The sequence below is a fragment of the Odocoileus virginianus genome, chromosome 26 (assembly GCF_023699985.2).
Source record: "Odocoileus virginianus isolate 20LAN1187 ecotype Illinois chromosome 26, Ovbor_1.2, whole genome shotgun sequence".
In the NCBI taxonomy this organism is placed as follows: Eukaryota; Metazoa; Chordata; class Mammalia; order Artiodactyla; family Cervidae; genus Odocoileus; species Odocoileus virginianus.
The window spans coordinates 15,048,831-15,075,800 of NC_069699.1; the positions used below are offsets into that span (position 1 = coordinate 15,048,831).

Below are 26,970 nucleotides of genomic sequence, written 5' to 3' on the forward strand. Positions count from 1 at the left end.
AAAAAGGGCTCTGGAAGTAACACAATCCACCCTTTTCCACCCCCCACCCTCCATCTTCTTTTTTATATGGGAATAAGGCCAAAAACTGCTTTCAATTACAGACTACCCCAGAATATAACAGATTGCCTCTTAGGGTAGTTTCATTTTAAGTCTTCCTCTTTAAGGAAGTCATCAAACAGTTATTCTAGGTGGCTTTGTGAAGAAATACACATGCTCTTTACTAATATTCTCAGTTTTTAGGAAGAAAACCACTATTATCAGGGATGCAGTTACCCAGAGTTTTGGAACAGTTTCTTTACTTTGCTGAAGGGGAAAGAATCCCCAGGGACTGTGAAAATGGCAAGAGAAACAGGGGAATTAGAGCAACACCCACCTCACTCAAGAAGTGGCTGTGGGATCAAGAGTCTGAACTGGACCTGAACATATTCAAAACACCAGGATTTTTCCAGCCCAGACCCTAATCCCTGGTACTGCCTGGAATAGACTTGGCTTCTGGGGGTGTGCTGCCCCCTAGGCCCCTTGGGTCTCTTTCGCTGGACTTTCACATCCTGGTGTAGTGCCACTTCGTCTTGAAAGGTAGGGGGCTTCCACTTCCTTTCTGTAAGCAAGGAAGATTGGGTACAAGGGAGGTAAAAGGACAAGAGGGGGAATCTGTGAGCAGGGGGAATCTCGGACAACTTAAAAGAGAAGGGATACAAAAGGCTAAAAATTTTAAAACTGTGAATAATATATAAAGTTTTATAATGAAGGCCTACCTTCATTGCCATTTGGCATTTAAATTCTTCAAGAATTGAGAGTCTATTTTAGGGATTGGACTTTTCGACAAATTCTGAATTCCTAAAGCTGCTCTTAGCTGAAAAAAAAGTTTGGTACCACTGATTTTGAAGGTCCTCTTTCTAGGCAATGAATATTATAAAAAGCAGGTGACACTACTTTCCACATTTTCTATCCCAAATATCAGAAGGTCTAAGTAACCTGCCCATACAGTAGCAGCCCCTTTACTCTAGAACAATGAGAAGTACATAGGAAGAGGCCTTCAAGGAAATCAGTAGGAAAAAACTCCTCCTTATCCTCCATTCATCAGATAATCATTAACTCTACAGAAGCAGGTAGTGACACCTACTTATTTCAATCTTCCTTACCCATCAGAACAAATGAAAATAATCACTATCTTGAAAATTTAATTCTATTAATTATTTACTTAGAAATACCTACCCCCTCCCAAATTCTTTTCCTCCCCCTTCTAATTCTTTTTTGCCTCCAGCTTCTACAGGGGAAAGGGAACAGTCTAATGTCATTTATAATGGGCTAGGCTTGGGTGTAGAAAATACTACATATTTACTATTAGATGCCCATAAGAAATTTGTCTCGATACAAACTGGTAATGTACCTACTACCTAGGAAGCAGCACTTACTCTGATCCAGCAGCCATATCTGAGTAGGATGTATCTGGTGTGGTGACTCCCAGAGGGATTGCAATGCTCATGACGTCCAACACAGCAGAGAGTGGAAATCACGGGGTCCAATTATTGGAGACTGGCCACTCTGAGAGTGGGGGTGAGCTGCAGAGCCTCAACCAACATGTTATGGACATGAGGAATCCTAGCACAGAAAACGAAAATATCTAGTAACCAGATAGTTCTTTAAATTTAATGCAAATGCTAATGAATATTTTTCTATTTTTTCTGAATGAAGTTTTTAAGGGATAGATATAAAGTGCAAGGAATCAGCATTGTCCGTGTTTACTATGCTCTGCACTAATGTTCCACAAACTGAGGTAACAAAAATTATGCTCTCTTCATTTCTATTTTCATTTTTTTATTTTCAGATAAAGGAAAAAGTTATAGTCTGCTCATCAATGAGCACATTTCTCCCATTCCACAACTGCTTATCAAACAAGATGTTCTAGGACCTAACTAATGAGTTTTAAGTCAGATAATGGTCAAAAGAATTAACACAGTTTAATGTTATTCCTTCCAAATTAAATAGGATAAAAGTGATTGATCTATTTGACTGAAAATAGCTGCTTTTTATTGCCTTCTTTTAACATAGAATACCCTTTTACTACTTTTAAACTTTTTTAATAACTGTAATTTGGGGAGAAGATGTAATGATTAATCATATTTGTAAGGTGATATCCACTGCTTATGTATGAATAAAAACATAAAACATGAAGTGTACAGTTTCATGATAAAAATTAGAAAACACTGCATGGAAAAGCAGTGAGGATACCTTGAGTTGGTGACCACAGCCAGTGGAATTTGGGAACAGAAAGACAAACTCAGTAACATAAACAAAAGTAGATTAAGAGACTTGGAAGTATGGTGCAAAGGGAAAAAAGTGTACTCTGATTTTTAATTACTGATTTTAGAGCTTTGTTAAAAAAATAAATCATTAAAAGAATGGAACAAGAAGTATTTTAAGTGTGAGGAAAGAAACTCAATGTGACTGTTAAGGTTCAGATTAACAAAGGTTTTTGCAAAAAAGAAAAAAAAACTACAGTAAGAAGTCATGATTGATATACTGATTCATGATAAGACAAATAACACAGTAGAAAATGATTATTTACACTAAAAAATTAAATCAAATGAAAAGTAACAGCATATTAATTGAGTCAATCCAGGAGATTAATACAAATTTTAAAATGATATTATCTGAGTTGCTTGACTCTTATTTTGAAATATGAAGCAAATTAATGTGTAAAAGAAAACCAATCAGGCCAAGATTTTTAAGAACACATAAAAATAATACCCCTCTTTTACATCATTATTTTAAAGTGCTAGAACAGCTGTAACTAAGTAGTCCTCCCTGGCACTGACACTTGGAAGAGCTGATCTCACCAATGGACCTAGGACTCTCCAAAATCTGGGTGTGGCAATACACTTGCTCCTACTCAACTTGGGGTGACATATTCGACTTGAGACTGAAATGAAAAAGGAAGATCTTCCTATCTATTGTCCGTATAGCTTGTAAAAAAAAAAAAAGTCACTAGCATAACTTTCTGCTTTTGGGCCCATCCTACACATAAATGTTTCTTTTCCCTAACAATATATTCAAACAGAGTAGATCTGTATACCCTCTGAGCCTCTGGGAAACTGAAATAAAATCTACAAAAAACAGAAGAGAGAATACTTATCAAATAAGCCCAAAAGGCCATTTTTGAACTTTGGGAGCTGTTGGTTACAACTCTTTCTCTATTTGATATCATGGTATAATTCTCAAATTAAACAAAAATAAAAAAATCTAAAGGCTACTTAAGTTAATAACCAGAACACAATCTAATAATAATCATACTACCCTTGACCAATACTGGAATCCAAATCACAAGTTACACTTCAGTAAAGAACCCAACCCCCAGTTACTCAACACCACTAAAAAATCCTGTGATGGCCATTACTGTTACATAACCATAAAAAAATGCAGGTGTCTAGATAAAAGAAAACTTTTTTGTAATTTTACATGATCACTTCCACTCTTTTGATGAAGGCATTTTAGATTAGCATGGTTATCTTGCTTCAAGTAATACTTTTATAGTATTGGGCCTTTTTAATAACAAAAAAGATGGCAAAACCAAATTTCTCATATAACCCTGAGCCTAGTTCCTCTTCTAAATAACATGTAAAATGTAGCTATTAAAATGTTAACTGAATAACTTTTAACATTATCTATATGCAATATGTAATTATAATTACTCTAGTTTTACGACATAAGACAACAGGCTCCTACTACGTTTACAAAGCTTAGTAGTTGTAGCAGTTACTAACTTATCACACAGTTTGGAGATATGTCCTAGAAAGAGTGATAAGAATTAACATCTCTTGGTGGGACAGTTTTAAGATTTCTTTTACTTGTTAATTTGTCTCTATTCCTACCAAAATATAAACTCAATTAGGACAAGGATTTCTGTGATTTATCCTCTGCTATAGTTCCAAAGTCTAGAACAGTATCTGAGAATATTTCCTGGCACAAAGATTTTTGAGTATTTGCTGAATAAATTATGATCACCATTATATAAAAATTAAAGTTTTAGTATTCATTAAAGTGCAAAAGTTAAAACAAAGGAATTTACTTGGCTCAATCACCTTTTTATAGACCTCTGAATATGAAGTCCCCCAAAATTATCTGCCAGTAGCTGTGAAGACCTAGAAAAAGTTGAGAAACGAATTAGTATAGATAGAAATAACAAAGATGGACACACAGCATGGAATTCTAGATAAATAATATTTTAACGGCAATTTTGTTTCACTTCTGTATTCTGCCTTGTTTACCATACTATGTTCCATTTAGTACTTTATCTTTGTCCTTTAACCTTCTTACATTATTTTTTGGTAAACCTAGAACCTACATAAAAGGTAGAAAAGGCAATTGTCTTTGAGTTAAGAAGTGGTAAGCACTGTCTCTGGGTGATCCTTTTCTTCCCATCCAATTAGAATTCCCTTCCATTTCCCAAAGGATTCATTCTTTTTCTCTGAGAAGGTGCTTCTCTCCCGACCCATTCCTAAATTCAGAGGCTTTTCTTTAATCAAGTTCATGTAATTCTCCAGTTAGGCAAGGACTCACCATCATCTATTAATGCTCCTATTACTCTTTTCTTCCCCCAACACATCTCTCCATCCTCTTATCCTACTACAGAAAGAATGACAAGAGTCAATTTCTCAACTACACAATGGAAGACATGTAGAAAATAGAGCTTTAATTTGCTTTCTACATTCTAAAAGGAAAAGGAAAACGGGTGATGACCCATGATTTTGGGGAGGGGGACAAAGTCAATTTAACAGTAGCCTGAAAAGGGTATCAATATCTGAAGTGTTAATATATCATATATGTGAAAATAGTTGTTTGAGGGATTCCAGTACCAAGCAGTAGAGTAAAAGTTCTTTATGCTGATATCTTATGGATTTCTAACTTTATTAAAAACTGGAAAATAAACTATTTCTTTAGAAACCATTTAAGAAGACCATACTCAGAACTATACAAATGAAAGGCATGAGGGTGAAGTGAAGTCGCTCAGTCATGTCCGACTCTTTGCAATCCCATGGACTGTAGTCTGTCACGCTCCTCCGTCCATGGGATTTTCTAGGCAAGAGTACTGGAGTGGGTTACCATTTCCTTCTCCAGAGGATCTTCCTGACCCAGGGATTGAACCCAGGTCTCCCACATTGTAGGCAGACGCTTTACCATCTAAGCCACCAGGGAAGTCATAAAAATGAAAGGCATAAGGGTAATAGTAAACAAAAGGAAGAAATTACATCAAGGAAGAAAAACACTCCTTTAGCAACAACAAATAAAAAAGAAAAAAAATGACAGGAGTAAAAACAGAAATAAATACATGAGTATACAGCAGGGGGAAAATGAATGCTTTGGAATTTCAATTTAACTACAATCAGAACACTCCACCAGAACCCCCAGGAACAGTAATAAATTCTTAGACTCAAACACAACCAGCTTGTCTCCCAGTCCTGAGTACTCTTTGAGAAGTCACCATTTATTAATACATACAGTTTCTAAGGAAAAGGCTATTAAGAACATGCCAGAAATGGTTTATAATTACTCCTGTCTTTTTAATTGGGTTCAGAAATGGTCAATAGTCTCTGTATTTGTCATTCTGACAGTCTCTTCTCTACATGACTTGCTGAAAGCACAAGACCCGTGTGATCTGTCAGGTCACTCTCAGAGAAGACAGACAATAAGTGTTTTAAGAACAACTCCAACAGAGATTTCAGAAAAAGAAATTGCATCAGCCAGGTGAGCCGGAAGCAGCTGGGAGACAAGAGTCCAATAAACAGCCAATCCGATGAAAGAAATTCAGAACAAGTCTGCTTCAGTAATCCTGTGAAGAGCACTGGCAGGAAGAGGAGTGCCGCTTCAGAAAAAGAACAGGCCTCATATGCTTCAGACAGTCTTTGTACTGTGGCTGTGGACCTTGGCCATTCTCCCAGAAATGATGCAATCCTGATGAACAAGATCTGCTGCCAGAGAAACAATTGTTAACAGCCTATGCAGACAGAAACTTAGCCAAGAAGCAGCCTCTGATCAGCTCTCTCCACAAACCACCAGAAAGTCAAATTTCTTCCTAAATTTTGGCCTCTGACAAAGCACGTAAATGAATATATATTTAGACATATACAAGCACGCCATTTTCTCAGTGTCCCTTTTTAATTCCTCTGGCTTTATAGTATCTATCCTCTGTCATTCGATGTGAAATAAAACATTGAGACTGCTTTTATTTTATGAATTCTCATGTTACCAGCAAGGTACTTACTTACATTGAAATTTTACACCTTTTCCCTTCATTTTCATAAATATATTTTCTGAGCTATAGTGGCTTTCCTAAGTTTTAAAATCACTCTGAAATCTAGGGCCCAATTATGAGATTTCAGAGTAAAGATAAATTATGCACAATGACTAACTAAGCGCCAGAAAGGTGTATTTTATAGGTATTTTTGAAATTGTGTTAAACTCAGTATGTTAAAAGTAGGCACATATTACAGAAAAAGAGAATCTCTTTCCGCTGAGGCTGACATAAGAGGCAGGCTGAGTTACAGCTTGCAATGCCCACTTTTCTCAAGGGCAGTGATAGTAATCTTTTAAGAGAGGGTAATGATTATTTTCACCCTACTAGCCACAACTTACTGTTCTAGAATCAACTTAAAAAAAATAGCCTCAACTTAAAAAATACTCCCTAGATCCTTCACCTCCTAGGTCTGATTTCTTTGACAGAGTTTTGGTTATCAGGCTGCTAACTGTTAACTATAAAATTATTAGGATTCTCCTCCACCAGAATACTAAATAAAAGACTGTATACAAGACAACTCTATTCTCTAAACTCTTTAAGTAGCCAGAAGCCACAATTAACCAATTTTTTTCTTTCTGAAAGCAATAACCTTTAAACTGGGGTTCACTAAAAACACAAGCTTCTAAAATACATTCTGAAACCAATATATTCAGTCAAATCTACTATCCTAATATTTAAACTATTAAATAATATTAAATTAAAAATCAACAGATGAACAGAATAACTCTGAAGCAGCAAAAGACTTTTAAGAGGCCAAAAAACCCAACTCATTTAAGAAGAAAACATGTCAGAAAAATTTTCAGTAAGGGTTACTTAAAAGGAAATAACCATTAATTTTAAGATTTAATTTCTGAATCTACTGATTATTCAAAATTTTGTTATACATATAAGCTGAATTTATTCTTTAATATTCTTTACTTAAATTTCCTACTTTGAATGACTAAACAGTAAAAAGAGAAGATGGGGAAAGTATGAGAAGACTTTTGGTGATTATTACCTTCAACTTATTTTTAAATCACAGAATAGTTAAGAATACAATAAATATACAACTTGTTGTATATAAATGACCAACTTGTTTGAGAACTAATGTGGCAGCTACATTATATGCTTACCTTCTACTTCCAACCCAAAGTGAGATATTGAGGAAAAACACTGCCGTTTTACAGCAGCATAAAAGCTTTTTATCTTGGGAGAAGAAAAAGTATGAAAAAATAGTATATTAGGAGTTAGAAAATTTGAGTTCTAACCTACAACTTATTTAATTTGGTGATCTCAGAAAAATAACTTTTTATAAATGAACCTTAATTTCCTCTAAAATCTTCACTGGGTTTCCTCATGCTCTAAATTTCTGTGAAGCCTGGCACTACAATTAAGGCAAGGTCTTAAAAGTCTGTCTTCCCATTGTACAACAGAAAGAATATCTACTCTGCTGATTCAAAGGTGCACATGGATTGGTGTTTGCAGCAAACAAGAATTTAAATGGCTCTCTGTAACTTTTAAATATATGTAAACAGAGAGGAACTGCTATTAATAATGTGAAGATGGCTGAAAATTATTTTCACTCATTTCAACTTTCCTACAGCAAAAATGTGAGCAAAGGATATGTGGGAAACATGCAAAAAACCAAAAAATCTAGGAGAGATAAGTAACAAGCATTATAATAAATAAATAAGAATTACTGGAAAATAAGACACAAACTATAAGAAAGAGAGCTCAGAGTTCTGGGGGAAAGTTCACATACTTGGGGTAGTGTAAGTATAAGTTAGGCTTACAATCTGAAGCAAGTTAATACAGGCAAAGGATCTAGAAGTGCAGGGCTGAAAGAAGAAAAGACAGACGTGTAGTGATAAACTAGAGAGACTAATCAAAGACCATGATTTAGTAATGTAGAGCCAAGATAAAGTTTTCCTTTTCTCTCACCCCTTCTCCTTCAACACTTGTTTATCCCCTGGCTCCTTTAACTAAATTTATACTCCCTCTAGGGGCAACTGGGCTTGGCACAATAAACTGATGTCTATATAAAAGCTCTAAATTTATTAGAATAGGAGGTAATTAAAACCCAGTTTAAAAAAAAAACCAAAAAACAAAAACCCTATTTCGGTCCATAGTAAAAATTTCTTTCCCCATGAAAAACTTCATTAATGGTAATAGTGTAGAAACAAAGACATACTTCATTGGACTTGGGAGGGAGAGGAGGGGGACAGGATAAGAGCGCATGCTGTGAATAATGGAACTACTGCGATCTTAAATTTTAAGATTACATTAAGGAAAAAAGTATTTTATTTATAACACATTTAACAATGGTAAACAGATATTTACTGTGAAACTAACCAAGGATTCAGACTCTTTCTATCCTTAGAAATAATCAATTAGGAAAATTTTAGGTTTCTAAGTATCAAGTACAGATGATGCCCTCAATGAACTTTGATTTCTCTCGTTAAAGAGCTTTATTCTAAAGACTTCCTAAAGGTTTTGTTCTACTCTGCAGCCTCTGATGGTGCTTTAGAGCCGTTTCTACACTAGACTGGAAAACTCTCCTACATCTATGTTTGCCTCCTCCTCTCAATCACACCTTTTCATTTCCAAATCCTGAAATGGGAACAATGTTTATTTACTCCAGACAAAGAAGGTTACAGACATTAATAAGGCATTAATTTTATACTTTCAATAGTTTAGGCAAAATTTCTCTACTTGATAAAAAATTCAGAGTTTTAAGTTTAGAGTCCAATTCATTATTCTAAATAGACGAAGAAACAGAGCTTTAAAAATATTAACTTAGAAGAAGCCACATACTCAGTAGTGGAGTAAAGAAAGAAAATTAGATACCAACATGGGAATAAAGAAAAATTTTTTTTCCCTGTAGGCTGCTAAGCGGCTTGTGGAATTTTAGTTCCCCAATCAGAGAATGAACCCAGGCCCTCTGCAGTGAGAGCATGGAGTCCAAATCACTGGATTGCCAGGGAATTTCCTAATTAAAAAAAAAAAAAAAAATTAAGTATCAGTTGTTACTGACTGGTTCTATGTTAGACAAACAAGCCCAGGTCAACATTCCTGGTTCCTGGTTCTAGATTTGTCAGGGTTTTCTTCATCCATTCATTCAATAACCATGAAGTAACTACTCATATAATTATACTATGTATAAAAATGAAGTTAAGAGCTATTTACAAATGTTGCTCTTATCTAACTAGAAAAGGGCAGGTACTCGGTAAAAACTCTTTTGGTTTGCCTGTGTGCCAAGTATTTAATTTTCACAACCATGAAGGGAATAGAAAATCCTAAAGTGTGCCTTTACAATTAATGAGTCATCTTGAAGTGAAAACAACACCCTACTCCCAAAGAAAGAAAACCCAAGCTACTCCATAGTTTAGCAGTGACACGGAGGAGTACAGAAACAGATTCTTCTGTAATAAATCTTTTAAACTGTTTAGACAAAACTTATCATTGACTGGTCTCATGAAAAATTCTATTAAGAATGAAGAAAAATGATGAACAATGGGCAGCAAGAACTTCAAAACACAAACAGAACCTGACCATACATGTCCTGTGATTATCTGGCTGACGAGGTGCCAAAATATATAGCAGTAAAGGAATTTAAAGCTTAGTAATTCTGATATGCACAATAGGGATCCTCCCTGACCAACAGCTGTATCTTAATTAACTTATAAATAAAAATATAACAACATAGATTTAAAAAAATTTATTTTATATAAACTTACAAATTATATAAAATATATTATAAAAATATACAAACATTACAAAAGCATAAAAAGTAGAAGTGAAATTCTCACACCAGTCTAGTTCCCAAAGACGAAAGTGATAACCCTATTGTTCTTTAATCTACTTGGCTCATTTAGTTTTGGACATTTATATGCATAACTACAAATTTATTTCTCTTAAATGACAACACTGTATTCTATTCTGTGGATCTACTATAATTCAAATCAATCCTCTGCAGGTGGATGTTTAGACTGTTTCTAATTTTCCACAATATATACAATGCTGCACTGAATGCATGTACATATGCTTTTCTTTATACACGTGTATAAACATTTCCTTTGGACACATTCTTAGAAGTGGAACTACTAGAAGGGCACAAGCATATTTACTAGTGATGCTGAACCACCCTGCAGAAAGTTAAAGCCATTTTACACACCCATAAACACAGTGGGAAAGTTATATTTTCTCATAAGCTTCAAAATAATTTCAACTCTAACAGTCTTCATACAGTCTTTTCCTTAGAAGAGACTCTCTACTGACTAAAAGAAAATCCTAAAATGACAGTTAACTACGAATTCCCAATAATTCAGTGATTAAGATTATTGATTGAGTGCACTCGGTTCAGTTCAGTCTCTCAGTTCAGTCCGACTCTGCGCGACCCCATGGACTGCAGCACGCGAGGGCTCCCTGTCCATTACCAACTTCCAGAGTTTACTCAAACTCATGTCCAATGAGTTGGTGATGTCATCCAACCATCTCATTCTCTGTCGTCCCCTTCCTCTCCTGCCCTCAATCCTTCCCAGCATCAGGGTCTTTTCAAATGAGTCAGCTCTTTGCATCAGGTGGCCAAAGTATTGGAGTTTCAGCTTCAAAATCAGTCCTACCAATGAACACCCAGGACTGATCTCCTTTAGGATAGACTGGGTGGATCTCCTTGCAGTCCAAGGGACTCTCAAGAGTCTTCTCCAACACCACAGTTCAAAAACATCAATTCTTCCACACTCAGGTTTCTTTATAGTCCAACTCTCACATCCATACACGACTATCGAAAAACCATAGCTTTGACTAGATGGACCCTTGTTGGCAAAGTAATGTCTCTGCTTTTTAATATGCTGTCTAGGTTGGTCATAACTTTTCTTCCAAGGAGCAAGTGTCTTTTAATTTCAAGGCTGCAATCACCATCTGCAGTGAGTTTTGGAGCCCCCCAAAATAAAACCCTCTCACTGTTTCCACTGTTTCCCCATTTATTTGCCATGAAGTGATGGGACCGGATGCCATGATCTTAGTTTTCTGAGTGTTGAGTTTTAAGCCAGCTTTTTCGCTCTCCTCTTTCACTTTCATCAACAGGCTCTTTAGTTCTTCTTCACTTTCTGCCATTAGGGTGGTGTCATCTGCATATCTGAGGTTATTGATATTTTTCCCAGAAATCTTGATTCCAGCTTGTGCTTCATCCAGTCTGGCATTTCTCATGATGTACTCTACACATAAGTTAAATAAGCAGGGTGACAATATACAGCCTTGATGTACTCCTTTTCCAATTTGGAACCAGTCTATTGTTCCATGTCCAATTCTAACTGTTGCTTCTTGACCTGCATACAGATTCCTCAGGAGGCAGGTCAGGTGGTCTGGTATTCCCATCTCTCTTAGAATTTTCCACACTTTGTTGTGATGCACACTGTCAAAGGCTTTGGCACAGTCAATAAAGCAGAAGTAGATGTCTTTCTGGAACTCCCTTGCTTTTCTGATGATCCAACGAATGTTGGCAATTTGATCTCTGGTTCCTCTGCCTTTTCTAAATCCAGCTTGAACCTCTGAAAGTTCACAGTTCACATACTGTTGAGTGCACTGGATGACCTCTAAAATTCTTTTATACTGAGGAGATCTCAGTTACTTTTTCACTAAATTTGGGCTGGGATATACAAAGTAAAACTTAGATAAGATTACTATTACAGAACCAAAGTACTTTCCTACAGTTGTCTCATGAGGTAACTTTATTTAACAGAAGGCAGCACCAAGCTCTAAATTTCTTTTCCCAGTTACCAGAAAACAAATTATGCTAACCATCTAGATGGCATCTGTAGATCTGAGCTCTTCAAATAGGTTATCAAAACTTTGTTGAAGCAGTTCTACCTCAGTAGGATAAAATATGATACCTTCAGTTTTAATTACCCGTGGAAAGAGAAGAAATTTTGAAACTATAAGAAGCTCATAAACATGGTTTATTCTAAGACAGAGGGCCAAAATACTGACTAAATTTATAACAAATTTCTATAAATCATTTGGTATATGTTCCCCTATCACACTAGACATGGTTCAAACCAAGTTCTGGGCAAATGAGGCAAAACATCCCTCCCTTTCACTGTGCTCGCACTAGCACCCAACTGAGAGCCTAAATGAATAGCTATTCTTTCTCCTTTGAAATATCTCACGAATTGTCTTTTATCCATTCAGCAACAGGATTCAAGGTTGCAATGAGCCACTCTCATGGCCTCTGGGTTCTCAACTCTTCATTTCCCCATAATGCTAATCCTTTAAGGTCTAATTATGATCATTATCATTCTACTATTAAAACCTAAAATGGCTACCTAATACCTACTGGGTTAGTTCAAACTCCTTTGCCTGAATAAAAGATTGCCTTTGTTAATTAGATATTAACCTGTGTTTTTTCCTTTTCCTTCAAAATTTTGTTCACACTACTTGTCTGATAAACTTTTTTTTCTTTGCACCTTAAAAAAACTTTATTATGAGAAATTTCAAACAAATATAAAACCACAGAAAACCCTTTACTGAACTGATACAGACCCTCCCAAGCTTTAATGAACATTCAACTCATAGCCAATCTTATTTATAACCTTTCCTCTTCTACACTATTATTTTAAAGCAAATCCCAGAAATACAAGTCGTATGTATTACATCTGCTGAGTAAAGTTGTCCCTTGTTTATTTTAAATATTGTGAGTGGTTAGCATATAATGACAGGTGGCAGTGATATGGAAAGACCATCATTTCATTGCAAAAGTGAAAATGGATAGAAAGCTTAATGTGTAACCCATCAACTGATTTGCTGAGTAATGTTTATACATACATGGCTATGAAAAAATGTCTTATTATTTTTTTTTCTTAAGAAAAAAATTACTGGGAATTCCCTGGTGGTCCAGTGGTTATAGGATTCTGCTTCCACTGGAGGGCACACACTGGTTGGGGAACTTGGATCCCACAAACCATGTGGCCAAAAAGAAAAAAAAGGACTGAAAGCAATTTTTCAAAAAAGCTTTTAGCACTTATGATTCATTTTATAAAAACTTTTTTGGCTGCACCACAGGGCATGTGGGATCTTGGGTGTCCCCCCGACCTCCCAACCTCCGTGACCAAGTCCCCTACAGCAGAAGCCCACAGTCATAACCACTGGACTGCCAGGGAAGTTAAGTCCCTGTATGCAATTGTTTTTTGATTTGAGTCTGTTGATAGTAAGATTTCTTGTGTTCCTGGGAATGCAAATCTCTCCTTACAGCAGAGTTAAGCACAAGCACACACACAAGGCAGTCTGTGACATACTATTTCTGTATGTACATGTTATGCACCAATAAGCAAAATAAGTGAAACCAGAACATTAAGAACAGAAGGCCTGATTATCCTTCTCTTTATCATCACAGTAGCAATGGCTCATATCTGAGGTGTTAGCCAGCTGTTCTTGATGAGTAGTTTCTTAAGAGTATGAGAGCCTTAGAACAATGACAAACTTAGGGTTCAAAAAGCTCACCGACTAAATGAAGGCATACTTTACAGTCAAAAAATAACTCACCAGTAATGGTAAGGGTCACAGTACTAACAATGGTGAGTGTCACAGAAGAGAAACATGTGGGATGTAGATAGCTGATTCCTACATGAACCACAAAGCAGATATCTGATGATCCAGTTAGTGGAAAAGAGGCCCAAATCACTGTCAATGCAAATATATACCTTAAACATTCTATTACCAAACTACCCTCCATAAACTGTATTTGTAACAGTAAAGTTAAACAGTGACGTACCCAACGGGTTTTTTTTTTTTTTTGTCTAAGCAAAAAATTAGCCTATATTTACTTATATAGTAGGTTACTGTGTAGAATGAAAGCTCTGGAAAAGTAAGTACATTATTTCCCTAGAAGAAGATGAGCATTTCTGGACCAACTAGCTAGTAATTTTTTATGAGGCTCAGAACTTTAAGTATCTGCAAAACATCAAGAATATTTAACTTATGGACTGTAAAACTATTCTCTGGAAATCTTAACATGAAAAATAATTTAAAACCTTGATACAGGGAGTTCCCTGGTGGTCCAATGGGTAGGACTCCCGTGCCTTCACTGCTGAGAGCCTGGGTTCAATTCCTGGCTGGGGAACTAAGATCCTGCAAGCCGTGTGGTGCGGCCAAAATATAAAGAAATAAAAATTAAAACCTTGACAATCCAGTCTCAATAAACATTTCAGCTATACTGGGTCCAAATTCTCACCCATTAATGAGTGGTGGAGGTTCAGAAGCTGAGCCGCGTCTGACTCTTGTGACAGCATGACTGTCGCCCACCAGGATCCTGTGTCCACGGGATTCTCCAGGAGAGAATACTGGAGTGGGTTACCCTTTCCTTCTCCAGGGGACCTTCCCAAGTCTCCTGCATTGCAGGCAGATTCTTTACTGACTGATGGTGATGGTTCAGTCCCTAAGTCATGGCTGACTCTTCCAGTTCCACAGACTGCAGCCCACCAGGCTCCTCTGTCCATGGGATTTCCCAGGAAAGAATAGAGGAGTGGGTTGCCATTTCCTTCTCCAGGGGATGTTCTGGACCTGGGGATTGAACTGGGGTCTCCCACATGGCAAGCAGATTCTTTACGACTGAGCCACCAGGAAGGCCCTTCATTAAGGAATACTTAAATTAGCCCCAGGGCACAGTCAAAGCAGTACTTTTAAAAGAATACAAAGAGTTTAGTAAATTGCTTCAAATTCTTATGCAAAATATAATCACAACCATATGCCTTGTTGAAATTTCCGAAGTATTTTACCATCTCTTTCAATTGCCTCTGCTGGTTTTTCGGTCCTATCAGCATCTGTCTGACCCTAAGCAAAGGCCAGAATTCCAGCACTGAATCAAGTGGAGAACATGAAGCATCTTAGGTTTTACCTTCCACTTTTCCTTTTTGTTAAAACATCTTCTATTTATAAACTTATTTTTTCCTAAGTAAAATATTCCTAAATATTCAATACTACTGTTTTTGAATACTGTACATATCCTTTTCTAGTGCTTGATAAATATGAAAACTAAGACAAGTATTAAATAAGAAGAAATCCTATGCCCCAGACTTCGATAAATCTCTTGTAGACCACCCCTAATAACTTAAAGAGTAGTGGTTCCCAAACTTTCCGGCCAGTTTTTTAAAACTGCAAAAATTTTGGGGGTGGAAGAAATGGCTATGGGGCATCAAAAGTAGAAACATGCATTTATAAAATAAATGAGTCATGGGGGTATAATCTATAATATGGTGACTAGTTAATACTGTACTGCAAGTTTGAAAGTTGCTAAGAGATCTTAAACATTCTCATCAAAGGAAAATTTTTTTTAACTATTTAAGGTGAAATGTGTTATACTTATTGTGACCACTTCACAATGTATTCAAATCATTATGAAATCATTATGCTTTTTTGTTGTTCAGTCGCCAAGTCGTGTCTGATTCTTCGTGACTCCATGGACTGCAGCGTATTAGGCTGCATCAAGTTGTACACCTGAAATATGTCAACTTAGTCTCAATTAAAAAATAGCCTAAAAAATGAGGCCATTAGGATGCGCCCTAATTCAATATGACTGGTGTCCTATAAGAGAAAATTTTGACACACAGAGACACACCAGGAACGTGCACACATAGATGAATAACCACATGAAGAGGCAAGAGAGTGACCCACTGCAAACCAAGGAGAGAGGCCTCAGGAGAAACAACTCCTGCCAACACCTTGATCTCAGAGTTTCAGCCTAAAAAAAAGTGCAAAAGTTTTATTTGCCAATTAGGAAAATATAGAAAACAAACAGCAAACAAATAACCCCCAAAGCCACAAAAAAAAAAAAAACCACTGTGAATTTATTAATACAATTTTGCAATTGAGGCTCCTGGCCCACAAGCTACCAGTGTCCAAGAATAATAATTACAGAGAAATGACAGTATTTCAGCACAAGAGCTTTTCATTTATGTCCTTAAGGACCATTATCTATTTAGCAACAACAGGACTAAACAATTTATACTCTGATAAATATATCAGATGATATTTACTAAGTGTGACCAAAAAAAAAAAAAAAGGAAACAAAGCAGCTCCCTACCTAAGAAGGTGCTGTCCTTTGACCTCTTGGGCCAACCACCATAAAGCCCCTGGTTAAAGCAGGAGAAAAAAAATCACACAATCCATGGCTCTTCGATGAATTTAGTTTCCCAAGAATCCACTAAGACTCAAGTTTGTGTTTCACGTTTTAAAGTCCATCTCTTCCCCTATGAGTATATGAAAGCAAGAAGCAAACCCATGAGGCAGGATCTCCATCTGCCTTAGCAGTAATATTTAAAAATTTACCTGAGGTATAACTACCTTGTTACTGTTTTTCTAGCAGAATTTAATACTTCTTGGCTATTATTTGAGCATACATATTCATTAAATTCCTACCAACTTTGCATTACTGAACTGTTAAAAGGAAACAATAGTTGTTTTCTTTGAGGAGGACCTACAATGAATGTTTATTTGGCTATCAGTCTATTACAATGAAAAACAAATCCTACTTTACAAATTGAAGTAAGTTTTAAAGATGTTTGGAAGCTGTTTGACACCATTCCTTAGTCTACAGAAATTCAATTCCTTTAAGAAGTCTTATCTGACTTCTAGCCTTATTATGAATGATTTCCTTTTTTTACTTCCTTTGCAAAAGGTATTTTCTTTGGGAAAAACTGGTTTACCAAGCACAACTGCGTGTGCATCTACGGCAATCTGATACAAGCAGGTTTTGATCTCTAGTAGCAAAATTATTTGAATTTTCAAAAATACAAGAATTTCCAGATTCTTTATAAGAAAACAAGTACTTAGTATGTTCACAGCTAGGCTTTGTGACAGTTTGCTACTTGGCCCAACAGGTCTAAGGGGGGCCTTTTTTCAGGCTGAAGAAGAAATCAACCGAGTCAAATTTTCCTCTCAGGAATAAATCCTAGGATGTTTATGGTTATTAACCTTTTTGAAGAGTAATCACAGACTTCTGTGAGAACCTTATCAAGCTTATGAGCCTTTCCCTCAGAAAAATGCAGAGACAAAACTCAAGGTAAAAATTCCAGGGATTCATAGGCCTCTGATCTACACTCTATCCTGAACCACAGGCAGTCTGGGATAAAGGAAGCCTGTAATTCACTGAATGGTAAATACCCTGGTAAATATCAAGGAAGTCAGAATTTACAATCTGTCTAGTAGGGGACAAAGTCCAATAAAACCTCATCCATTTCCTCTATCTAGATCCTGGAGCCGTATCCAATTTTGGGCAAAGAATCCTAGAGGAAAAAAGAGGAAAATTACAGATGGACGGCAATATGGAAACTCAGGAGGAGAGGAAAGGGCAGAATATTGGTGGAGCCTTCCTTAAATAATCTAAGTAATGTAGTATAATGAAAAAAGTCCTGGAACCATACAGAGTTGACTCACCTCATTACTAGTGCAATCACTCTGATTGTTTGTTTATTTGAGACCGCCCTATAACACTACTTTGAGAATGAAGTAAAATAACACTAATAGAACTTAGCAAGAAATTGGGCCAAAAAGATAGATCAAGTTTTTCTACTACATCCTACAGAAAAACTCGAACTACCCAATACTTAGCACATTGGTATGCAGGGTTACAATATTAAAGAAGCAAATAGAGGTCAAAAGGAAGTCAAATAGGAGCCACTTTCCTGCTTCCAAGGCAATAGTATTTAGTGGAAGAGAGAAATCTACAGTTTGAGTTTTGTTAGTAACTCACCAAGTCTACTAACATTAAGACTTGCTAACAGTCACAGAATAATTTGCACTCTTAGTCAAATATTCTATTAATTTTCTTAGAGAAATCTTAACTGTTTGGCATTGATGTGATATTTGTAACATACCCTTTCAGAAATTCAACCATCTCATAAAATGAAATCTACTGTATACTGAATATACTATTAATTCACTCACTTGTTTCCCCAATCCTGTGCAATTCCTGTCAGGAAGTTTCCTGAATTCTATAAAGACTTTTAAAAAATATTAAAGTTTGTTTTTAGTACAAAGTCATTACATATCTGTGTAGTCACTGTTTTCCCACTGACTGGAAACATCATGTAACAGTCACAAGAGGAACTGGGCACCAACCGGAGAAACTGAAACATTGAGTCTGTTACTAACCTTGCTGTAACAAGACTCAAGACAGCCAAGTTGGTACCTTTACTTTAACCTTTAAACTTTTTTATTGTGAAAAGTTTCAGACAAGTAATAAAAAGTAAAACTTTACAAGGAACTTCACTTATATATCATTTCAACAAGAACCAACTCACAGTCAATCTTGTTTCATCTTTACCCCTCTCCTTCATTCTAAAGGAAACACCAGTAACATCATTTTGTTCACAAATATTTCAGCATGCACTGCTAAAAGGTAGTCTTTTTAAAAAATGTATGTGGATTGCAGCTCCTGTCCTGTTTTTGGGGAAAAGATCATTGCTTTCTAAAATTTTAACTGGAATAGAGCTGATTTACAATGTTAATTTCAGGTGTACAGCAAAGTTAATCAGTTATTCATATACACATAGCCACTCTTTTTAAGATTCTTTTCTCATACAGGTTATTACAGAGCACCAAGCAGAGTTCCCTTACTATACAGTAGGTCCTTATTAGTTAACTATTTTATATGTAATAGTGTGTATATAGTAATCCCAATCCCCTGATTTATCCCTCACCCCTTCTGGGGGTGGGGGGAGATAATTTTAGCCATTATTTTGTCCCTTCCTATAACTCCCAATTCCTGTATCTGTGTCATCCAATCTGAATTTATCATAGCACTTCTCAATCTCACTCTAATGCCAAAGCATTAAAGCAAAACAAAGAAAAAAACTTCCAAAAAATTAAAGAGGGAAACTTCAAAACTCATTTTGCCCTGATACCAAAGCCAGACACTACCCAAATCAATGTGATACACATTAATAAAATGAAGAATAAAAACTGTATGATCATCTCAATAGATGAAGAAAGAGTAGGAAAAAAAAATAAATAAATAAACCCAAACCTCTCAACAGATACGGTACAAATGGAAAGTACCTCAACATAATAAAGGCCATGTATGACAAACCCACAGCTAACATCATACTCAATAGAGGAAAGCTAAAGCTAAAAGCTTTTTATTTAAGATCAGGAACAAGACAAAAATTTCCATTCTTACCACTTTTATTGAATAGATTAGTGTAAGTACTAACCAGAGCAACTGGGCAAGAAAAAAAAAAAAAAAAGCCATCCAAATCAGAAAAGAAATAAAACCATCTCTTTGCAGATGATGGTGTCATATCTAGAAAACCCTAGAAATTCCACCTAAATTGTTTAGAATAAACAAATTCAGCAAAGTCATATGATACAAAATCAACATTTAAAACATCAATACTTTACACACTAACAACGAACTACAGGCAAGAGAAATTAAGAAACTATCCCATTTACAACAACATCAAAAAGAATAAAAAAAATTAGGAATGAATTCAACCACGTAAAGATCTGTGCAATAAAAACCATACAACACTGATGAAAGAAACTGAAGACACAAACAAAAGGATAGTTCATGCTCATTAACTGAAATAATGCTAAAAGTGTACATACTCTTCAAAGTGATCAAAATTCCAAAGGCATTTTTTATTGAACAGTCAAAGCAATCTTGAGAAAGAAAAAGAAATTTGAAGCATCATATTTCCTGATTTCAAACTATATTACAAAACTACAGTACAGTGTTGTCATAAAAAGATATATATATTAGTGGAACAGACTAGAGAGCCCAGAAATAAATGTATACATACATGGCAAACTAATTTTCAGCAAAGATATCAAGAATTTATAATGGGGAGAAACTCAGCAAAAGTTATGAATCAGGACTTTTTTGGATATTCTTTAATTTTAAGAAGTATCTCTGTTACCAGGGCTGTTAAGAATATTTTATAGGCTATGACAACACATAAGCAACTTACGTGTCCATAAACCGGTAAATGAATAAAGATATAGAATATATAACGGAATATAACTCAGCTATGAAAAATAATGAAATATTGCCATTTGCAGCAAAACGGATGGACCTAGAGATTATCATACTAAGTCAGACAAAGACAGAATTGTATGGTATCACTTACATGTGGAATTTTAAAAATAGCACAAATAAACTTATTTACAAAACAAAAAAAGACTTATAAAACAAACTTATGGTTACCAAAGAGAAAAGGGATACAAGGAATAAATTTCTAGTAAATCATTTCAAAATATAAACCAGTACTTCTAAAGCTGATGATTCTGATGGAATAATTTTTCTTAAAAAGTTTATACAAATCTGCTTAAGTCTGAATTTAACTTTAAATGTAAATTTATACAATGGCATTTTGGTGTTACATTTTCTGTAAATTATGGTAGTTGTAAAAGAAACTAAAAGTGGCTTTTTGATTTGCATATAACTAAAATATAAAATAAAAATGCAAGTAATTAAAATTTCATTCATTAAAAAAATACACAATGAGGAAAAGATAATTTCTCCTCACCATAAATGGTGTGTGGAAAAGAGAATATCCACATGCAAAAGGATGCAACTAGACCCTTATCTTCTATCACACAGAAAAATCCACTGAAAATGCATTAAAGACATGAATGTGAGACCCTGAAACCATACAACTCCTGGAAGAAACGAGGGGATACGTTTCTTGACAGTGACCTTGCCAGTAGTTTTTAAAATGAATTCTTATTGGACTAGAGTTGCTTTACAACGCTGGGGTGGTTTCTGCTGCACAAGGTAAATCAGTTACACATATATCCACTCTTCTTTCGATGTTCTTCCCACATGGGTCACCACAGAACACTGAGCAGAGTCCTCTGTGCCACACAGCAGGCTCTCGTTAATTTCTATTTTATATACAGCAGTGCATACTTGTTGGCTTCCCTGCTGGCTCAGATTGTAAAGAATCTGCCTGCAATGCCTGAGACCTGGGTTTGCTCCCTGGGTTGGGCAGATCCCCTGGAGGAGGATGGCAACCCACTCCAGTATTTTTGCCTGGAGAACCCCATGGACAGAGGAGCCTGGCGGGCCACAGTCCATAGCATCACAAAGAGTTGGACACGACTGAGCGACTAGGCACAGCACAGTACATACATGTTAATTCCAATCTCCTAATTCATTCCACCCATTCATCCACCTTTCCCCCTCGGTAACTGTAAGTCTGTTTTTCTACATCTGTGACTATTTCTGCTTTGCAAATCAGTTCATCTGTACCATTTTTCTAGGTTCCACATATAAGTGGTATTATTTGATATGTCTCTTTCTGACTTACTTTATAACAATCTCCAGGTCCATCCATGCTGCTGTAAATGGCATTATTTTGTTCCTTTTTATGGCTGAATAAATACATTGTATGTGTGTACCATATCTTCTTTATTGCCAAAATTTTTTTTAAATTTGACACCAAAGGCCAAGACAACAAAAGCAAAAATAAACAAGTGAGACTAAAACTACAAGCTTCTCCAGAGCAAAAGAAACCAACAATGCAACAAGAAGGTATTCTGGAATGGGAGAAAATATTTGCAAACCACACAGCTGGTAAGGGGTTAACATAAAAAAACATCTAAGGAACACATACAGCTCAACAGCCAAAAAAGAACAAAAACAATTCCAGTTAAAAAAATAGGCAGCGGCTTCCTTGGTGATCCAGTGGCTAAGACTCCACATTTCCACTGCAGGAGTCCTGAGTTCAATTCAGGTCAGGGAACTGGCTCCCACATGCTGCAACTAAGGATCTTGCATGCCAAAGATCGAGGATCCCGAGTGCCGCAACTAAGACCCAGCACGGACAAGTAAATCAAAAAAATTAAAAAAGCAAGGGACCTGAATAGGTACTTTCCTGGAACTTGCTCAAACTCATGTTCATCCAGTCTGTGATGCCATCCAACCATCTCATCCTCTGTCATCAGAATAATGACCAACAGATCCTTGAAAAGGTCCTCAATATCACCAACCATCAGGGAAATGCAAACCAAAACCTCAGTAAGACACCATTTCACACCTGTTAAGTATGACTATTATCAAAAAGACAAGAGAGAACAAACGCTGATGAACATGCGGAAAAAAAGGGGGGGAACCCCCATGCACTGTTGGTGGGAATGTAAACTGGTGCAACCACTACAGAAACCACGTGGTAGTCCTTCAAGAAATTAAAAGTAGAACTACCGTTTTATTTAGCAATCCCACTTCCGAGAATTATGTCTAAAGGAAACAAAATCACTATCTTGAAGAGCTATCTGTACTCTCCTGTTCACCGCGGCATTACTTACAATAGCCAAGTCATGGAAATAACCTTAGTGTCTGCTGAGGGATGAACGTATTAAAAAACATGATCTCTACCTCCTTACCTACCTACGATGGAACACTATTCATAAAAAAGAAGGGCATCTTGCCACTTTTGACAGCATCGGAACCGGGAGTGTGTTATGCTAAGTGAAGACGGAGAAATCATTGCTTATACATGGAATTATGGAAAAAGAAACAAAACCTCACAGAAACAGAGTGTAGAATGGTGGCTGCCGCGAGTGTAAGAGAAACGGGAAGCCACTAAAAGGGTCAAACTTTCAATGAAAAAGCTAAGGATCTAAAATATAACATACACTATAAAACTGAAACTTGCTGAGATTAGAATTTATAGGCTCTCTCTCACACACACAAAGGTAAACGTGATGAATGGAAAGTGTTAACTCAGTTGCTGGAATCCTTTCACAACTTATGCATATAACAAATCATCAAGTTGTATGCTATAAATTTATGACAATTTTACCTCTCAATTATACCTCAATAAAGCTTAAAAACAAAAACCTCCCAAACATCTGACCAGATGAGTAAACTGGAATTATAGCTTTATCTGAAGGCACTTAAAAGGCCTCATGATATACCTTAAAACTTCAGAGTTAAAAAAATCCCTTTAACTTTAGTCACTATACAAGTTGTTTATATAAAACAACTTCTAACATCTGAAAGGGACCTTGGATCCTGAAAAGAAGCTTTGCTTCCTTAAAGCTCCCTTCTCTATTAACATTTTTAATGTAATTATATTCATATGGCAACCACTGGTATACTTGTAGTCAGAAGCCTCAAATTTTAGCTAGACACCAATTATTCCTTTAACAGTTCTTTCTTTTCATATAACCAGTGGAGTCCTGAATATTAGGTGCTATATTTACATTACTTAATCTAAGATGCAGATAAGAGTTTAGAGAATTGAGCAAATATTCCTAACAACAATAACTTCCAAAATAAAAGCTAACATTGATAGGATGTTCCTTTTCTAAATGCCATTGTGCCCTAAACCAATTTATATGCACCAGCTCATGTAATGCCCACAATAAATTTATGAGAAATGCACTATTCCTATGTATCCAAAAAATTAAACTCACCAAGTTGAGAAGAACCTTGTCCAAGGCCAGAGCAAGAAAACCCACAAACTAGAACCTGAACCAAGGTCTACCCAACTGCAGAACACTTATACCTTTAACTACTATCATGTCACCATTTGGCATATCTTGATTTAACATTTTTTAGCAATAAAAATAAATATACTAGAATGTAAGATAGATTGCTGAAATGATGTGGTAACTTCTTTTATGTATTATAATTAGAAAGGATAAAACAGTTTTAATATTTAGCAGGTTTCAGATTTTCAACAATTTGATTTTTAACTTAAAACTTATAAAATCAAGTAATTTGGCTTTTAAATGACAAAGTTAAAAATCAGATGACATACTTTCTAAGAAAATATCTAAATTTGAGGTCTAAGGGTGGAATCACTCAAAAAATGTTATTGATGACCTCTGTATTACACAAAGTGGCACCAATGGCCCGAGTGCTAGTCAGGTTTCAAGTATCTGAAGTCATCAGAGACCAACTGAGAATGATTGAGCATTTCAAGAGAGAGAATTTTTACCCCAATACAAAATAACAAGTTTATAAAAAATAAAATATCAGTTGTTGGCATTTGATAACTTTTATTCTGAATATAGTGTTCCATGATATTTTTACAAATGTAATCTTTTTCCAGGCCCCAAATGGGGAAAGAAAGTTTTTCCTTTCTTCCCAGAGAAAGGAAGTCTTTTATCTTGAACTGTCTATATTAAGTCAAGAAATTATGGACAACAGAAGAAGAAAAAAGTCTATATATTCCTCTTCTATGGCCTAAAAGTTACCATTTACTGAAAAATCTAAAAGCAGATAATTTTAGTAAATAAACTTAAATGCTTCTTGTGTTATAATAGAAGTACCATGACAAAATCTCACTTTAAATAGCATTCATAATTTATCTGTTAAGTCTCACATAATAGGAATGGGAAAAGAAGACAATGGGAAAAATCTAGAAGCTAGATCTCTGACTATATTCAGATTTTTAAATTTCACTTAGAAACCATATTTTATATAATTATAAAACAGAAAATAAAAACAACAACAACAACAACAACAAAAAACACAGAAAGTAATCCCTGAAAAGTCTGAAAGTGAAATACAACAAATTAACCTGTTTATCAAGTTGGTGACATAACCACAGAAAGATCTATCCCAAGTGATTTTAAACCACTGTAATTTGACTGGACTGTATATCCCTGGAAAGATATATCCTAAGGGCAAAAACAAACAAACTCACTTTCCAGTAATCACATTGTTCTGCCATTTTAAAACTGCTGTGTGTGTATGTGGGACAAAGCATGATAATTACATTGGGTATTAGTGAAAACTGAGATTTGGAGCATGGGGAAAGATTACATTTATAAAAATATCATGGAGCACTAAATTCAAAATAAAAATTATCAAATATCAACAACTGATATTTTATTTTTTATAGACTTTTTATTTTGTTTTGGGGTAAAGCCAATTAACAATGTTGCAACAGTTTCAGGTGAACAGGGAAAGGACTCAGCCATACATATGCATGTATCCATTCTCCCCCAAAATCCCTTCTCATCCAGGCTGCCACATAATATCAACAACTGGTATTTCGAAAAGGAAAAAAAGAGGAAAGGATGAAACCATTTTTTAGTTCTATCCACGGAAATGGTCTAGAAAGAAGGTCCAACCCAAGAGCACCAAACACTTCTAACACCCAAACCGTGGTCTCTAAATACCATTTCCCACTAAAAGAAATCAGTTTTGAAGAAATGAGTTAAGTCCAGGTTTGGAGCAAGAAATACACAAAATGATCTGGGAACATCTTGTCACACTAGAAGGCAACGAATCAATCAATGCAAGTCAGGAAACGACTGATAAGGAGTGAAAAGGCTTTGGAGCTAACAGCCAAATGTAGGATAATTTTTAAATGTCAACATTAATGACCGAAAGAGACTGAAACATATCAAACAGGTATAAAACCCTAAATACACAATAATAATGATTCTTCATGGCTCAACTCTAGAGGTTGCTAAGTTACCAACCCATTATCTTGAAAACTAGTCAGGGGGAAAAAAGCAAGCACTGATTTTGCCTTTCCTATTCAAATTGTTATCTTAGGGAACCCACATAGTTAACAAGGGTGAATATTACAGAAAATAAAGCAGTGATAGAATCTAAGTCTGTTCTCAAAGTGTGGTCTGAGAACTTCTGAAGTTCTTAGATTCTTTCAAGGAGCAAGTAAAGGCTTTTTCTTTTCAACTATGTATCTGTGGGAGGCCAGATTTTCTTCAGTCTTCAACCAAAACAATTTATCACAACAAATTAAAGGCAGAAGTAACTATAAGAAAGCAGTTGTCTTCTATCACCAAAGAGGTTTGTTAAATGTTAACACCATTTAGAAAAACTGCCAAGTTATTTTTCATCGTCATGTTACATAGATCAGCAGGATTTGTTATTGCTATTCTAAAATTAGCTAATAACATTAAAAAACACGGTTTTAATGTCTAGTATGGTAAATCTCAATAGAAACTATACAAACTCACTCTCTGGGGCCTTGAACAGCTGCCTAACATCACACAGACAAGCAGACATTATGTAACTCTTAAGGAAAGTACCTAGTACTTTATTATACAGTGTACTTGAAATGGATCTAACCGCTAATTTACACAGAATATGGGGGGGAGGGTCATCTAATAGAACATGGGGACACAATTTCCAAAATCCAACACTAAGAATAAGAACTCAACACAATGATAAATTTCATTAAGCGTATAATATGAGGAAAAGAGAATCTATAAATTAGAAAGACAAACTTATCAACCAAGTGCAGTGTACAGACCTTATCTTGATCAAAGGGAATGGTTTCATTAAAATTCAAAGGGAGTCCATTTTTTTCTATTTCCCCTCTATTTTGTTGTATTTGGAATTTTTCATAACAAAAAATTAAATCTGTATCTATTCCCTTCCTCACTGCCACTAAAAAGAAAAAGGGCATTCTAAAACTCTCTCTTTGGTTGCTAAGTCATGTCTGACTCTTGCGACCCCATGGAGCCTGCCAGGCTCCTCTGTCCATGGGATTCTCCAGGCAAGAATACTGGAGTGGGTTGCCATTTCCTTCTCTATTCTAAAACTGTCCATATGAAAATGGGGGTTCAAAGAAAATGAAAGTCGCTCAGTCCTGTCCAACTCTTTGCGATCCCATGGACTGCACAGTCCGTGGAATTCTCCAGGCCAGAATACTGGGGTGGGTAGCCTTTCCCTTCTCCAAGGGATCTTCCCAACCCAGGGATGAAACCCAGGTCTC

General features: G+C 35.8%; 1 protein-coding gene across 13 annotated transcripts in view; it reads right to left on the bottom strand.

Annotated features, from left to right (window-relative positions):
- SETD5 (SET domain containing 5) overlaps positions 1-26,970 on the bottom strand; it is a 77,487-nt gene that overhangs the window by 40,275 nt on the left and 10,242 nt on the right. For 7 of the 13 annotated variants that reach the window (XM_070455593.1, XM_070455591.1, XM_070455589.1 and 4 more), the window contains exons 2-4: positions 4,083-4,142; positions 1,416-1,602; positions 374-598 (exon numbers count right to left, since the gene is read on the bottom strand). Coding sequence is in view for 3 of the 13 variants with exons in the window: in XM_070455590.1 (XP_070311691.1) it covers positions 1,416-1,486 (71 nt within the window). In the remaining 10 variants the exon portion in view is untranslated. Of the gene's footprint in view, positions 1-373; positions 599-755; positions 854-1,415; positions 1,603-4,082; positions 4,143-4,560; positions 4,627-26,970 lie in introns of those variants that run through there. The other 6 variants (XM_070455590.1, XM_070455597.1, XM_070455594.1 and 3 more) reach the window with 4 other exon arrangements.